This window comes from Convolutriloba macropyga, chromosome 13, assembly GCF_964194025.1.
Source record: "Convolutriloba macropyga chromosome 13, txConMacr16.3, whole genome shotgun sequence".
Classification (NCBI taxonomy): domain Eukaryota; kingdom Metazoa; phylum Xenacoelomorpha; order Acoela; family Convolutidae; genus Convolutriloba; species Convolutriloba macropyga.
Window position 1 is genome coordinate 30,305,972 of NC_134480.1, and position 18,027 is coordinate 30,323,998.

The 18,027-nt window shown below is 33.7% G+C and overlaps 2 protein-coding genes across 2 annotated transcripts in view; one reads left to right on the forward strand and one right to left on the reverse strand.

Annotated features, from left to right (window-relative positions):
* LOC142351580 (uncharacterized) overlaps positions 1-18,027 on the forward strand; it is a 462,469-nt gene that overhangs the window by 198,523 nt on the left and 245,919 nt on the right. The window lies entirely within an intron of this gene.
* The window catches only part of LOC142351856 (uncharacterized), a 218,000-nt gene that overhangs the window by 160,686 nt on the left and 39,287 nt on the right, over positions 1-18,027 (reverse strand). Inside the window, exon 6 of the mRNA XM_075404088.1 lies at positions 7,063-7,216. Within this exon, the coding sequence (XP_075260203.1) occupies positions 7,063-7,216 (154 nt within the window). The remainder of the gene's footprint in view (positions 1-7,062; positions 7,217-18,027) is intronic.

Consider the following 18,027-nt stretch of genomic DNA (forward strand, 5'->3'; position numbering starts at 1 on the left):
TGAACATAGGTTTATTTATTATGTGTAATAATGTTCTATTGAATCTCTATGAATACAGCCTTTAAATCACTATAAGTAGAATATAGCTCTATCCCTGAAGCGGCTTTGCCGGTTCCATATTCTTTAAGTAAAGATTTAAATGTTTTATTGTAAAACTCACTACCTCTATCTACCCATAACTTTTCTGGTTTTCTAGGTTCAGAGCCACCTTGTGGATGTTCACTTAATACTATTTTAAAACCATTAGTTATAGATAAACCAGATTTATTCTTTAATGGAATAGCCCATGCATATTTTGTGAATATATCTATAACTGTTAATATAAACTTATAATTATTATTGTATTTACTTAGAGATGACTTATCAATTAAATCAGCTGACCATGTTTCATCTTTATATAGTGGTATTATTCTTTGTCTTTTAAACTTTGTTATTTGAGGACTGAATACTTCTTTAGCTAGTTGTTGTTGTTGTTTTTCTAGCGTTTTATTTATGGACATAGTCATCTGCGAAGCAGGTTCCCTGATGGACGTAGTCATGGTTTCACCTATTTACCATAATTAAAAACAAAATTATCTAGTTGGTTTTGATTAATAATATTCATAGATAATAGTTGTTTAGATATATCTAGCATTTCATCATATAACCCATCATGACCAGCTTTTGTTTCTAGTATTAATAATTCTAGTCTCTACTAAATTATTTGGGTTGCCATTTAATCCCCTGCCAAATATATCATCTCTTACCTCCATTATACGTTTTATTGTTCTATATCTAGCGCTTTTCTTATCCCCTTTTCCTAAATCATATCTAATATCCTTTAAAAACCTTTTAATTTTGTTTTCATCTTCCTCAACCTTATCATCATATGTTACATTTGTTTTAGTAAGAAAATCAGTAAATCCTTCTGAAAACTCATACATTATCCCTAACTAAAAATGCACCCTGCTCTAGAGTTATATCAACACCATTCATTTTATATCTCCTACTAGGTAAATCTACGAGTTCTAATTTTAATTGAGGATTAGTTTGAGCCCCCATGTCATGAAGACGTTTGGCTGTTTTTGTATCAACATAAACTGGTGCTATAACTTGAGTTTGCTTTATGGTCCCCTTTAACGTTTCACCAATCTTGGAAGCAGTTTCATTAAACTGGGAACCAGCTTGCTCGATCATCTTAGTTTGTTTATCTAACTCTTGCTTTTGCCAATCTATTGCTCTTTATGTTTGTTCACTTAATGCTAGATTCTGTTCATTGTTTGCGTTTATCTGCGAAGCAGTTTCACTGATAGTTTTGGTTAGAGGATCAAATAACTCTTCTATTTCACCATAATATTGTTGTTTTAATTTATCTTCTAATCTATTTCTTCTGTTTTGTTTTTCTAGATTGTTTAATTCTATAAGTTTATCTAGTTTAGTCATTTTATATGTATTGAAAAATTATAATAAGAGTAAAAAATGGATAATGAAAACAGCTTCTCTCTTAATCTAAAAAGATGTTTAGCTTGTAAAAAACGTTGTAATACTATAGATGAGTTTATTGATCATATTAAGGGACCAAATCATGATGATTTAATAATTTCAACTTATTCTAAATATGTAGATGGGGCTGGGAAGATAATAAAATTTCTAGAATATAATAAAAATATAAAAGCTGGAGCTACACTATATAAGAATACAATCATGGGAGACATTATGGAAAAATATATGGCTCAGATAATGATTTATAATATACTAACTACCAACCGTATGGATGTAATGAATGAATTAGGTCTATAATTATTTGTTATAAAAATTAGCAAAGCTCGTTATATAATATAATAGCAACTTCAATTAACTTTCTATCATCATTAATGGTTAGTTCTAGAATATTATTAAACAGTAGGTCTTTGTCTCCATCTAATGATCTGCGAAGCAATTTCACTGATGCTTGGTGGATCATTTTTATTAAATCTCTTTTGAATAGATATAGATTCTCATCATGAGGATAGCTTTTAATAATATTTACATAAAATCTTTTATCATCAAATGTGTTTAGACTAATCTTACTTGTTTTTGTTGTTGTCATGTTATCGCCAACTTTTTGTATTCTACATTCATCTACTGTTCTCTGTGTATTATTCATTAATGCATCATAATAATCTATGTGCCTAGCATTATTATGCTTCTTTATTCCTTTTTCTTTAGTGTTTTTAGGATAATTTTTGAAGCTATATCTTTTGGGGGATAATGCTAAAAATTCCTCAATAATCCTACTTCCCAGCTCGTGCTTAAACTTGCCGGGGACTTTATTATTAGTTTTTATAGGTATGTCTAGATTACTTAAGTCCATATGCTCATCACTAACTTTACCTTCACTATAACTTAATACGAAACTGTCCGTATCCATATAGTGAAGTGTTAGATCTTTGAGGGATGGTTGTAGAATATAATAGAATACATCATACATGTGTAATTTACTTAATTCTAAGATAGTAACACCTACATATACTGGAGAATCATATTCTATTTTTTTCTTTATATATTCTATTTGGCTATAATCTCTATATCTAGTTATATTCTTAAATGTTGGTTTACTTATACTTTTCATTATCTTTTCTTCATCGTGTAAGAACTTGCTTTGAAAGAAGTGTAGAGGATTCATGCACATTCTTCCATATAATGAGTTATTCATTAATTTCCTTACATCCTTTTCTGCTTCAGTTTTAGCTGTTGCTCTTTTATTTGTATTGTTTTGTATATAATCGCTACATATATAATCTTGTTTAAATTTAATTACTCTATGTGTTTTTGTTACTTTTACTGCCATCTTAACATAGAATTTTAACATCCTATAATGAACCATATATTCTGTTTTGTCGTTTTGGTCTAAGATTAATTTCTCGGATCTTGCTTTACTTTTCTCTCTTCGTCGGTATCCCAATTCATTATCATTTATCTTTCTTTTATTAGGCATTAGTGCTAACTGTTCTGTTCTCTCTTTACGTTCATTAGTATAATCAATATCACAAACTATATAGTAACCATGATCACTATCATCTGGAGTATTCAATATTACATCTAGAGTAGTAGTAACAAACTCAAAATCCTTATAAGGTAACTTTTGCATCATTGCATAACCATATAGGTTCTTTGCGTCTATGTACCATCTGGTCTTACCATCACTGTTATCTATATATCTATCTCCCATTATTCCACATATACCACCTCTCTTTGCTCCAACAAAATCATCTAGCATTTGTTTATCTTGTAATGTATCTAATGTTACAACGCTTGACATTAACCAACAATCAAAACTATAACCTGGGAGACTTACATAGTGTAGGGGATTGAGCTTGAATTCTTTCATACTTAGTTTAACATATTCATTCATGCAATAGTCTAATATTTCCACATCATTCTGTAAATACTCTATAGTTAGATCTTTACTAGTTTTATGACTGTTTTCATTATTAAAGTTATCTACTTCTTCTTGTGTTGGTAATTTATTATGTAGTGAGGATATGAAGTCTTCTATTTTTAGATTACCTATAGCTTCTTGGTAGGTAGCTTTGCTACTATACGACTTGGTCGTGGTTCTCAATGACTCTAAACCAAAGTATTCATATGGATATAATGTTTTAGTTTTACATCCGTATATCTTTGCCATTTGATCTAGAGGCATAGCTAAGAAGTTATAACTGTCTTAAGAATTTGAGACAACCAATGCTAAACATCTTAGATTTACCAGCAGCTAGTGGTATGTTATCCACTTTTCTTTTATCATTATTCTGTTTGAAGAGTTCACTGTATAGTAGGTTGAAGTCATAGCCAGAGCCATTATGGAATATTACTGGAATGAAGTTTTGTTGTTTGCATCTTAGATTACATAATTTACATGCTGGTCCTCTATATTTACCAGTTTCATGACAATGATCTCTTACTTTATTAATACATGTTTTACTGCAGATATGACAAGTGTTATTAGTTTCATGATATAATTTATCTTCTTCTGTGAATATCATCTTTTCATTATGTTTGAAATTATTCTCAATTTCTATTTCTAACAGATCTCTAGCAAATCTTTTGATGCAGCCTAGACCGAAGTAGTGTTTGAAGTTACCTTGCCAGGTGTAACCCACAACTATTGGAATATGTTCAGCTATTACATATTTTAAATCATTAGTTGAGACTTCAACAATGCAACATTCTATATTAGCAGTTATAATATTTTTTAAATTCTGACGTTTGTGTTCATTTACAAAAGTAATATCTTTTTTCTTAGGACAAACAATCTCTGGTTTGAATGAGGTGCTGCATTCGTGTTTATCATATTTAATTTGTGAGTTAAACCAATAGGTACATCTATCACAGTAATAATATTTAATGTTGTTTTTATTTGGTCGTTCTAACTAACAAGATTTATATTTTTCATTAGGGCACAGTGTTCTATTTGACCATTACGCCAAACTAGTATTCTTACATCTTTTCTATCTTTATTAAAATCATCCACTTGTTTAAACAATTCTATTTTGCCATTACCACAAGGTGTGTATACCCAAATATTAATATTATACAATTTCTGTATTCTTATTATATAAGCAAAATCATCTTCATGTTGTTGTCTTGGTTCAATTAGTTTATCTACATATTTACTTTCTCGAGTTGCATGGTGTGGGGCGGGATGTAGCCAAGGAGTTATAGTTAGTTGTAAGCAATTGTATTTATATCTACGTATATTTAATATCGATTTAGAGTTTTTGAGATCTGGAGGTAAATCTATATAACTACCAATAGATGCTTTAGTTGGTTCAATGTTTAACTGAATACTTCTTATTCCAAGAAACTCAAAATCATAACCATAACCTTCATATATTTCCTTTTCGAAATCTAGCCACCGATTGAAGTCACCATATTCATATATTGCATTAATATTAATATAATCAGTATTGAAAAATATTTTAGTAGTTTTAACTTCTTCTTTGGTTCTCTTCTTTCGGCCGTGATCTTATATTTAAAACTCTTAAAATTACGAAACTGGTAACAGTTTTTAATTTCTTCTAATGAGTAATTAGTTGCTTCATCTATATCTTCAATGTAATTCCCACCTTTATCAGTAATATAAAATTCTCTCATGTTCTGACTTGAGTTTATATCGAAGTCTTCTGTGTTTTTTAGATACATGCGATTGTGACTATATGAATGAGTAGTTAGAGCTACTTTACTTCTAAATTCTTAATGGCATTCTTTACATTCATACTTAATTCTGGTGTAGATATCCTCTTCAGTTTTAGTTTTAGGTTAGGTGGCTGGTTTAGTTTTAATAATATAATCATCTTCATCCAAATTGTACACCCTCTCCGAGATTTCCTCTTCTTCAGACTCAAACATTTTCTCCAATAGTTCCTTATGTTTGAGATCGTATGATTGATGCCTGTATAAAGCCTTCTTTGATTCAAAGGATAGATTACAGACATCGCAGAAGTTTATGACACTAGTATTAGTTGATTGAGACGTGTATTTTTTTAGGGAAATAATCAAAAAATAATTTTTCGAAAAATGAAAATGAAATGCGATAAGTGTATAAATAAACCTTGGAAAGAATGTTGTAATAATTGTAAAGCTTTAGAATATTCTTGTTATGTATGTAAAAATATGGTCAAAGTGAAAGATTATATAGAACATTTGGGATATCATTATTCTGATCCTGATCAATATCTAACATGTAGTAAGTGTAATGTTTATAAACATATATCATTATATAGATTTAGAAATAGGAAATGTAGACTATGTATTTATCTTCATAGATATAGATATGGTCACACTAGAAATCAATTCAGAGAGCATGTTTATAAGTATAGTATTCAAGAAGACATAGAAAAACACTAATCACTGTGTTTCCACCGATCTCAGTGTTTTTGACTGTATACCCATCACAATGTGTCCCATATACAGTCTCACAGCAGGGATCATCCTTTTTAAGAACTGTGAATTTGGTTTTTTATCTCACTTAGTTTTATAGTATTTCATCAGAGTCGGGGGACGTTCACTGGAGTCAGTGAGGAAGGAACCCCAAACCTTCCGTTTGATAAAGCAACTTAACTAGACTCGATGATTTAACCACTACACCAAGTGAGACAGAAAGTTCTATTTTTAAATTGATTAAATATTGATTAGGTGATATATGAAAATTTTTATTATTTTAATATTTCTTTCAATTTTTGTTCAAGTTTTCTTTTTTGTTCAAGTTTTTTCGCGATTTTGTTTAGGTGCTTGTTACACGGTCTCATCTGCGAAGCAGTTTCACTGATTAGTTTTATACTAGTATCTGGGATACGTTCACTAGAGTCAGTGAGGATAGAACCCGAACTATCCGTCTGATAATGGTTAATTACCAGCCTAACTCTGTACTAGTGGCTTGCACTAAATGAGACAAGAAATGATAGATTTAAAATATAAAAGAAGTGAATATAGAGCTAATATATAGTAGTGGATAAAACAAGGATTCCAACAAACAGTAAAATTTGGCTCGATTCGACATGCGCGATTAGCGTTAGGAGAAAGGGACAAATTTTACTGGTGGTTGGAATCCTTGTTTTATCCACTACTTTTCACCAATCCCTCATCCACCTTCCCTTCACGCAGTAGACTGCTCACACGCACCTGTGTGACGTCACGCACCTGTGTGAGCAATCACACAGTGAATTGCTCACACAGCTTCCAGTAACTATCCAGCATAAAAAACGCTGAAAGGAATTGTGCATTAAAAGCACTAATAAGAACTCCGTCACAAGAAAACATTCATTACAAACCAGCTTCTCGTATATTGACTATATTCAAGATTTTAAAAATCTTAGTGATATAGAACTTCGCAGCTTAAAGTAAAATTGCGGAAACTCCAAGAAAACGGGGGAATTCAACTTTCAAACGTTAATTTGGGTTTAAAATTTCCAAGTTCGCCTACTTGGACCACCGCTTCTGAACTGAAATACTTTGGCAAATTGTTAACAAATTAAAAGTACCAAATAATCAGAGCACGCTTGCAAAGCAACCTAGAGGAACAAGACAAGGAGAGTAACTTACAGTGTGGACTGTTGTGATATAAACTTATTGAGTGAAGGGGTCTGTATGTTCTGTACTGATGAGAGAGGGGCTGATAGGATGCATCCACTGTGCACGCAAACAGATAGATCGCATAGAGCTCCACGTAGCGCCTCTGACTTGGTATTGTCACTCCCTGTACAAATAAACACTCAACATTAACCCAATGGCTCATCAGAAAGGAACTCATCCCTTCCTTCTAACCAGTAGATTACAATCCCCAATTTGAATATTCTACGCACTCCTAACGGTATATATATTTTTTAATTGATATTCCCACTTCAGCAAGTTATGCAAATTATTATAAGTGCGATACCACTCTAATTAAAAGTTGTATTAAGGCAGCTTTAGAGTACAAACTTTAGAGTACAAAAGTAAATCAAATAAAATCACTACAAGCGTTTTCAGAAAACCAGTTCTTTCATTCTATTTTTTGGCTCTCAATTTTAACCCTTCACACCATCTAATGCAGCATTTGTTTTTTTTTGGGAAGGCGGGTGCATATTCAATTATGCCAAGATAACAAACATAGCTGGCAGACTGCCAAAAAATAGCTGCGGTACCTTTGTACAATTGTAAACTCAAAATTGAGAGTAAAAATTTTTTAAAAAAACTGGATGTAATGATTTTATTTGTTTAGACGTTTGTATTGTAAAGCCGCTGTCATACACATTTTAATAAGAGTAAGAAAACCTAGTTGACTTTATATTACCGCATGAAAGTAGTGAAGTAACAGTTACCAAAAATTTGCAAGCGAGTCAGTTTTTCAAGTGACCCGACAAAGAATTCGATCCAATATGTGCGACAGGCACATATGCAATGACGTCACAGGTAATTCAGTCAGCAAATGAATGAAATAAAAGCTTATGAGAAGACGGTGACGTCACGCGCAACAAAAAAGACGAAATAAAAACATAGCAAGACTCGTCCTGAAATACAATCCACAGAATTGAAAAATTATGATCTGCCTATCAATAACAATCTTCGATAGTAAACAAAAAATATGCCCTTACATTTCGTGGACAATTCAGAAGAAACAAAATCATTAAAAAACAAAAAGTGTCTAAATCTCACAAAATCAATAAAAAATAGATCATGAAGTGATGACATTGAGCGTACCTAGAATGCAACTAATTGAGACCAATGAAAAACGAACTGACAAGTGAAAAATTTTTGTACGAAATCTTAAAACAGAAATTTGTATCATTTAGAAAAAATCTTCAAAATAAGTAGCATCGAAGTCAATAAACATTAAGCTAAAAATAAAATCAATAACCTAATCATATGCTTCCAAGCTAGAAATTATCTAGCGTCTTTTATGAACTCCATTGGCCATATATGTTGACCAACAAATAAACTACAAACTCAAAAATTAACGATACGTTTTTGAAAAGAAATGCTATGTAAGTCAATCAAAGCAAAACATGTAATTAAGAAAATTCAATGGATATTACAACTGACCTATAGTGTCAACGCCATAAAAACCAAGAGCTCTCAACTGTCAAGAAACATAACGAAACACACACAGAACACAGTTCAACTCACACACAGCACAGTTCAACACACACAGCACAGTTCAACGTTCTAAATTGTTCGCTCGTTTCTGCATAGAAAAAATGGCTCAAGTGAACTGAAAAAAACGCCATTGCAATTTTAGTCCCAAATTTTTCCCTGGATTACAAATATTAAATTTTCCCCAGATTATCATGGCATCCTTTACCCAAATGGTGAAAGCAATTACCGACCCAGCAACCAAAGAAGCAATGCAAAAGATGTACGAAGAGCTCAAAAAAAGTAACCAACAAACCGCGAAAGAGGTTAGAGATGTTTTTGAATTTTGTGACTAACTTGATGAACGACTCCTCAACCAAGAACGATATACAAGTAAAGATTGCGTTATCCTGCAAAACCCCCATTTGACGCCCGAGACGAAGCGAAATTGTGCCAAAATATCTCGGATTTTTTCAAAGATCAACTTAAAGTTAAGGATATAGTTGATAAAAGTTTGAAAGCGTATCATATCTTGCCAAACCGGAGACAAGTGTCTGGAGGTTTTATGCCCACAGTTATTGTCAAGTTTGTATATTTCAAATACAAGGACGAAGTGTTCAAAAATCGACGAAAACTTCGCGACTTTACAAATCCGATAAGCAATAAAAAACACTTATATCATGGAACGATTGCCTCCTGTTGAGAATGATATAAAGGCGGAAGCTGATAAGCGAAATTATGTGGTGTCTACTAGAAACTGCATGATATCTGTACTTTGTCACAGAGATGGCAAAGACGTATTTGTTCCCGTAAATTCAAAACAATGTCTTGACAATCTGAGCAACCCAGTTGTGCGCAAGCGATTTGCAACCGGATCTAATGTGGGGCAAAAGAGAGGTCGCGATACGGAGAAGTCAGATCTAACGCCGGACCAGAAAAAGACAAAGTAAAAGTCTATAGAAAGAAACTCAATCAAACGGAGAAGATTGTTTGAATTTTGTTTTTTGTATTACGTAAAACTAAGAGCAAATTACACGTTGGTTTTTTAGTTTTTTTGTCGTGTTAAGCTTCAGGTAATCAAGGGGTGGGAGAGTGTTTATTTTGTTCGTCTTGCAGTACTTTAAAAAAAAATTTTAATCAGCATTTGCGGATTACGATCATTTTTTCTTTTTTGCCTTTTTAATAAGTTCGGATTGCAAAGAAATTTTTCTCTAATTAAAAAAAAGTCGCCACTTCTTTCGTTGGCAGTCGGGTGTCTGTGATTTCCGCGGACACTCTTATAAGATTTTTACATATAAAAAGATTAGTTGTGATATTCGCGACTACGAAATTATGTATGAAAACAACAAAGAATCTGTGATTTCCGCGGATTCTTAGTAGATTCTATATTTAAGTAGTTGTGATTTCCGCGACTGCTTAGTCATAAGTTTCAGTAACCTAGTGTCTAAAATTTTCGCGGACTCTTACAAGGTTTAAAATTAAAAAAAGTTGTGATGCTCGCGATTCCTTAGCCATAAGGGTTAGGAACTAAGTGTCTGTGATTTCCGCGGACATTTTTAGATTCTGTACATAATTATAACATTTACAATAACCTTTCAAATCAGCACATCGTGAAAACCGCGTGATAACTCCAAAAAAGCGGGGAAAAGGAAAACGTGGTGAAAACAAAAATTCAAGAAATTTTATGAGCTGCTTTTCTCATTGCGTGTGTTCTTAAGAGCAGATGAATGAGGTTGCAATGCAATCAGTATACTAATGCGATTACTTCTGCAGAATATTCGATCGATCACTAAGAACTTTTCTGAACTTGAAGCTTTCCTAGCCGAGACATCAGAACCCGAAGTAATAGCACTTACTGAAACTTGGCTTTCAAAAAGTCCCACTCATGATTATTTTTCTTTAAAAACTATCAAAATTTGACAGTCGCTAACAGGGAGAAAAGAGGTTGGGTTGTTGCCTTTGACGTTAAGGAAAATCTTGCCTGTAAAATTGTTGCAAAGCTTGAGCTGAATGAACTGCAGATTCTTACAATTTTATTGCATCCGGTCACATTTTTAACAGTTGTGTACAAACTGCCTTCTACAAAATGTGATTTTCTGTCAAAAAAGCTGACAGAATATATACTCAATTTAAACATACCCTTGGGTCAGAAAAACTTGGTTTGTGGAGACTTCAATATAGACTTGCTTCGTAGCAGCAGTGTATCCGAAGTGCGTAAAGGCACGTTAAGACTGAGTTAGAAAGTATGAACTCGGAATCAATAACCAGAACATGTAGAGGTGGAGGCACATCAATAGACCTTTGCTTTGCTAATCATGACGTGACAGTGTCCATTGTAGAAAACAGATCATTTCACTGTACTTGGTGATACACAGATTGAGATGTGCAACATAGACGATAACGAAAGATGCAGCTATAGGTGTTAGAAAAAAATAAAAAATGAACAAACACTGTTAAATATACATTTTGTTTTACAACATGAATTAGTAAAGACTGCTGAAATTCTTACGTATGGAGCGAGTGAGGTAGCTTTCACAAAGTTTTTTGAGATTCTTGCTCAAGTTTTGAACAAATATGTTCCGAAAGAAACACAGAAAAGTCTACTAAGAGACCGAAAAAATGTTGGGTGGATAATAAGGTTAAAAAAAGAATGTCAGCGCAAGAAAAAGCTATATCCGGAATCCATTCACTGTAAAACACAAGAAATTTGATTAAAGTTCAAGCAGCAGCGAAACAAAGCCAAAGCAGCTATAAGACAGTCTAAAAGGAAGTATTTTGATGTATATCTCTCCTCCGAGGAAGAACAAGGGAGTAAAAACTTTTACAAAACAATGAAAAGACTGAAACCCTCAGCTGCAATTCTCAATGAGAATGACCTTAGCCCAAATTGTGAAGTGCTCAATACTTTCTTCAGCACGATAGGATCTGACTTAAACAGTAAGTTTGAATCTAGTCCAAATTTCACCCTTATTGACAAAGTACCAGCAACTATGTTACTTCTCGGCACTAATGAAAAGGAAATAGAGTGTATTATAGATAAACTATCAAACAAAATTTCTGAAGGTCAGTATGGAATCAGCAACAAATTCCTTAAAGCAGTAAAATGCACCATAGTCTCCTTTTGACTGACTCAATAAACCGATCAATTGCAGACGGCATTTACCTAAACTGTTTAAAAACAGCCAAAGTTGTTCCTATACACAAGTCCGGAGACAAGAGCGTTTGTTCTAATTACAGACCTATTTCCTTACTACCTACTGTAGGCAAAATTTTTGAAAAAATTCTTAAGTCGAGAATAGTAGACTTTCTGGACAAAAACAGCGTCTTTACAGATAAACAGTTTTTGCTTTCGTAATAAAAGAATTAAAGTGGACGCTATAGCAATTGTGATAGATAACTTGAGGTCACACAAAATCAGTAGTACAAAAAGCTGTTGCGCGTTTTTGGATCTAAAAAAAGCCTTTGATACCGTAGATCACAACCTGTTGCTAAAAAAGTGTGAACTTTATGGTCTTAGAGGTCTTGTTCTGGAATTAATTACTTTTTACCTTACTGGCCGAAAGCAGTTTGTGCTACATAACAGCCTAAAATCTAGAGTATTAGCAAAAAACTGTGGGGTTCCACAAGGCTCAGTTTTAGGACCCATTTTGTTCCTTTTGTATATAAATGACATGCCGAAAGTCCGCCATACTCTTAAGGTCAATCTTTTTGCTGACACCTGTTTGCATTGTAGTTACGATAACAAAAAACATTGATTGTGTACAACAAGAACTAACCAAAATTGAGAAGTGGCTTGGTGAAAATAAACTAACGTTAAATCAACAAAAAACGTACTTGTTGACCCCAAGCTCTCCATTGCTAACTAATAGGGCCAACTTTTCTTTTAACGGTGCGACTATTGCCTATGCACAATGTGTCAAGTATTTGGGATTATAAATTGATATGAACCTAACTTTTAAAGAACATGTTAAGTTCGTTTAAAAAATTTTTCGGCAACATTCAACCGCTACGATTTTTCAGACAGTTCGTAAGTCAAAAACGAATGCTGCATTTATACAAGATCTACATACAACTGTTTTTCAATATGGAGTTCTGATTTACAGCTCTGCTAATAAAACAGATCTTTTGGCGCTTGAAAAAATACAAATACTGGTGTGGAGAATACTCTTTGGTGTTAAAAAGTTTAACTCAATTAACAACATAAGACAAAAGCATCGTTTACTATCAATACGTGAACTGCATGTTTATCAACTAATGAAGTGTCAGAGTAAAAATATAAGAAATGAACAGCATAAAACAGAGTTGAATGATGTCATATCCAAAGATGAAATAGAAGTTATTACTAATGATTTAAAAAGAATGAAAACAATTAAAAATACGTCAAAAGGCACTAAGCAAGAAAGCAAAAATCTCAAGTGGCGCTTACGCAAACTGTTTAATGTATTAGTGAAATGGGATGTCAGCATTGTCTTAAATATTGTTCAGTGTAAATCCAAACAATTGCCGCATTTACTTCATGATCTGAAAGATAATTATATTTGTGACAACGAGGAACTCATAAACGTTTTTTGGTAAGACTTCGCTCTTTTGGTGTTTTTTTTGTTTCTGTATTAAAATCAAACATGAAATTTTTTCCAGTGCAGTATTTAACTTTTGATTTGGTTCGGGGATGGGTGTTGGAGGTAAAGAAAATCGTACAACCCAAAAAGAAACAATTTGCTCTTTGGCACCACTTGACAGGCTTAATGCCTTTTTGGTGTCCTTTCAGATACATTTAGATCCAAAAAAATTGTATTTACAGTATCTGAGAACAATTTATTATTATTATTATTATTATTATTATTATTATTATTATTATTATTATTATTATTATTATTATATCATTAATATCTCATTGGACAGCCAAAAAGACCGGCCATTAAGAACACTAAGTCTTGAAGCCATAAAAACGCAATAACGAGCATAATTCGCTACTATTTTTAAAAATATATATTGTCGAGAAAGAACTATCAACTATTAGCTGAAGCTATTAGCTAATAAATATAGCTTTCTCAAGCCGATTAGAACTGTCAAAAGTTACGTGAAACGAGAACAAACATAGCCAGAAAAGAGCCACCGTTGACACCTGTGCCCGACTTAATTAAAACGAAATAGTTTAAAACTTTTAAAAAGGAGAGCGCCTAAATAATGACCTTTGAGAGACTGACAGCGGCTATTAATTAAATTAGGAGACCACCAAAAAAAAATAAATTCTATTTCTTCTATTGATTACCGAGATATTTCATTTTAATCCATAATCTGTATAACTTACAACTGTATAACGTTCTATTATAGTGACATAGTCAGTTGACCTTATTTAATACAATTATAGTAAGTCTCTTTGAGAGTGAAGAAGAGTCATTTTCGAGAGTGCTGTTAGTCACGTGTGACAAAAAACTTGAACATAACCGACCAACGTCGGAACGAAGGAGAGCGGTGATTTGGAGGACGGTAGTATGGAAACGAGGAAGAGGAAGGTGAACAAGGGGGATGAGTAGGGGGTACGGAGGTGAGGTGAATAGGGTGTCAAAAAGTAAAGAACCGCCTGTAAGAGAGAGACAAATAACGTCATGCACGAAATGCAGCCGAAAAACTGCATGAATGAATAAACAAAAGCTGATCTGAAATGAGCATTAATTCATATAGCCAAAATATCTTGGCAAACGAAAAAAAAAACGAAAAAGCAAAAATATCTCCGCTTAACTATCACTTTCCCTGTCGCAGATCAAACGCCGTTCTGTGTTTCAGAAGTCAAACTGTCTCATTTTTAGAATCATTGGGAAAATTTAAGCTCTGAAAATATAAACCGACTAACATCGAAAAATTGCTCTCGAATGAAAGGCGGCTATTTTTTAAATTCAGGGGCTGTAGCCTGTATAAATGTTTCTCTATGTGTGCGAAAACATCGGCCGACGGTAGGATTCGAACCCCATCTCCAGAGTCCACTTCCGTCACCTCGACGGACGCATTAACAACTCGGTTATCAGGCCTTGCCTTCGAATCTCTAACAATTGGCTTTGTTTGAGCAACAAACTTTTATTTCGGAGAGAGCAATTTAAATCCCTAAAAATCAAGAAGTGCGTGAAAACGTCACTTGAGAAGTCACAGAAAACGGTCACGCAAAAAAATTGCATAAAACATAGCCGTTAGAAAACCGGAAGCGACTTGAAGAGTCGTGCAATGAAAACTGTTATCCAATCCTAGCTAATTATGAAAAAGCAATATACAGTGTGAAAAAAAAATTTAGTGAGAATTGTGGTAAGATAGCTGGGGTGGGGTGGTGGTGGGGGGTTAGTTTGGGTGGTGGGGAAGTAGTTTGGGGGTAGGTGTGCGTGTGTGTGTGGGGGGTGGGGGTAGGTGAGGTGGCGCTAGTTGGAATGAGGGGGTATTTTAATTTTAGATAGGTTGGAGGGACTTATATGGATATAAAATTCTCGAAATGACCTTCTAACCTAGAATTTTACCAGCAGTTCTTAATTACTATACATTACAAACTAAGCTATTTTAAAGTCCATTGTTCAAAAACAGAAGTCAACGTTCTAAAACAAAATCAAGGTTTGAATATAGCTCGCAGATTGCAAGAAAATAGCCGCCGCAAATCTTCATAGATCTGCAGTCCCAAAGAGATAGGAAAAAACAGACCAAAATGTTCTTTCTAATAAATGCTGAGATAATATAATTTGATTAATAATCTGTTTAAGCAATTGCTGCTTCTATCAGCTGCTCTCAAATAACCTCCAATTAGTGACACGCATTCACTTGACCTTATCTCTTTGAATTCAATTAAAGACGAGTCAGTTTCAGAAACATGAAATCATTTTTGAGAGTGAGATAAGTCACGCGTGACCAACAACTTAATGACGCGAATGACCAAAAAATTTGCTCCAATAAGAGCGAAAAATGACGTCACGCACGCAATTCAGTTGAAATTGCATGAACGAATGAACAAAAAGAAGATTTGAAGTGGTTGTGAGGTCATACGGTTGTAACAAAAATCTTGACGACGAAATAAAATACCAAGAGAAGGCCAATAATAGCCTCAGCCATCGCTGTGTGGCTATTAGAAACAAAAGTCAAAAGTTCACGCCATGAATTCAGCTAAAAAAAAACCTGATGAATCCCAATGCTCCTCTTCCAGTAAAACTAAGTAGAATGCCAATACTCCTCTTCGAGTCGCAAAAATCCTGTAGAATCTCAAAACTCCTCTTTGAGTCGTAAAAAGACAAACACGTTTACAGTAATTGCTTCTCATTCAGGAGCCATTAAACACGCACTCTTTAGCTCCCTTTACTATTTGAGTGTGACTACAATCACTACAACAATTTGACTAAAATCACTACCCCGAAAAGACAGCACCTAAAAGTGCTCGGCTCAGCTATCGCAGCTATTAGAAGGCCAACAATAGCTCGGCTCAGCAATCGCAGCAATAAGAAAAAAACAATATCTTGGCACATTTTTTATTGAGCCCGCGAACTTAGATTAGCAGCTCTTCTGAAGCCACTAAATTAAATAGAACCAACTAATGCCGGTCATATTGGTCCAAAAAAGTGGCGTTGGCTGGATTCTACAGCAGACTGCTGCAGTCGGACAGGATAAGCTCACAAGAGTAATCAAAAATCCCATGTTGCCGCACTTCCTTAGAACTTTTATTTTTTCGTGCTACTTTGTGGAAGCAAAAAACTGCCAAAATTGGCAACCACGTGCACTACTATTTTGCAAAAAATCAAGCCAAGTCAATTCCCAACGCGATGCGATAAAAACGTAAAAGTTTGAGCAGTATGACTTTTTTTCGGATCTTTTCCGCTAGCGCCTCCCCAGTTAATTAGGCACCCCCATTTGTATATGTTTGAACATTATGTATGAATTTGAGTTATTACGTATGTACACGTTTGAATAGGCATTTAGAACATACTACTAGAGCGGAGGTTTGAAAATAATATGTGTATAACAAAAAGTCACTGCATATAATATAAACATCAACCAAAAACTTGTTCTTATTGCATTTTTAGTAATTACGAGCCTTGTAAAGGGGTTTAATACTATAACTTTCTTGAAAATTGTTACTTATACGGTTGTTGATGTATTACACCAGGAACGATGTTATGAAAATAAATAACCTTTTCAGAAGGGAGCAAAACATCATTTGGGGGGGGGGGGTGGGGTGCCTAAATTTCAGCAAAATAGGACTGGGTGAGGAGGGGGGGGGGAGGGGTCTAGCGTAAAAGATTCACTTTTTGTCCGTTCGCTTTCATGTGAAAACTACGATAGTACTTCCAGTTAGAAAAGCCCTAAAAACCAATAATCTCCTTCAAGTGACAAGAACTAAATCAACAGCATCAGAGCTACTATAAGCTTAAAGATTCGCAGAATTCAAGATTGCCCCATGATGAAGTCTTTCGAATTCAGTTTCCGCAATGTACAATCTTTCAAGAAACTTCATTACTTATTTTGGTACTAGTTTTAATAAGCGCAAGTTATCGGCATTTAAACAGAAATATGTTTGTTAATAAATCGTTAAAAACAATGAGTTTCCCTGAGTTGAGGCAAGTAGTTTTAATTTGCAAAGGTCAATAATTTGTCAACAACGACTAAAATGTTGCACCAAAATAATAGAGGAACTATAAATAGATCAGTTGCTAATTAAAACTCAAACGCACCATCTGATATACAATATGCTGTATAAAAAGAGCATCGCTTTACAGTACAAAGGATTTAATTTCACAACGAAAAAAGGATACATCGATAACATTATCAAATTCCTTGAAAATATTCAAGGATAGACTAGCAACTCCAAAGAAACTAATTCGCTTTTTTGTTTGTTGATTCACAATTTGACTATTCCATTATCAACTTAATTAATTCTTGGTTGAAAAAAAGTATGGAAAAAAGCAATATGCCGAACGCATCTATATCAACAAAAACCTATATAATTAATTGGTTCCTGATATACAATGACTACTATGATACGAAGAGCTACAACAAATTTTGAATATTTTTAGAAGCAAAATTGCATTAACTTGATGTACGCTAAATACTGCAAAAACTCCAAATTTCAAAATAATGCTCACACCAAATACTGAAAAACCAAACAGCTAAAGACTAGAGAATTTAAACGCCGGTAAAAGTGATTGAATACGAAGTTTCTAAACGCTCTAGAAGAATCCTGATTGCGGCTTTCAAATTGAGGGTTAATAGGACTAATTTTAATACACGTTAATGCTGAAAATCAATAACCTACATCACTCTGAATTCACGACAAAGTTTGCTCAGTTTACCCAAATTTTTGTCTTTGCTCTCTTGATATTCACCAATTTTATTAATGATTGCTTTATTCATTTATTGTATGAATATTAAATAAAATAGTCAGACATTAAACAAGGTAAATTACGCAATCGGCAGTCACTTACAAAATATGTC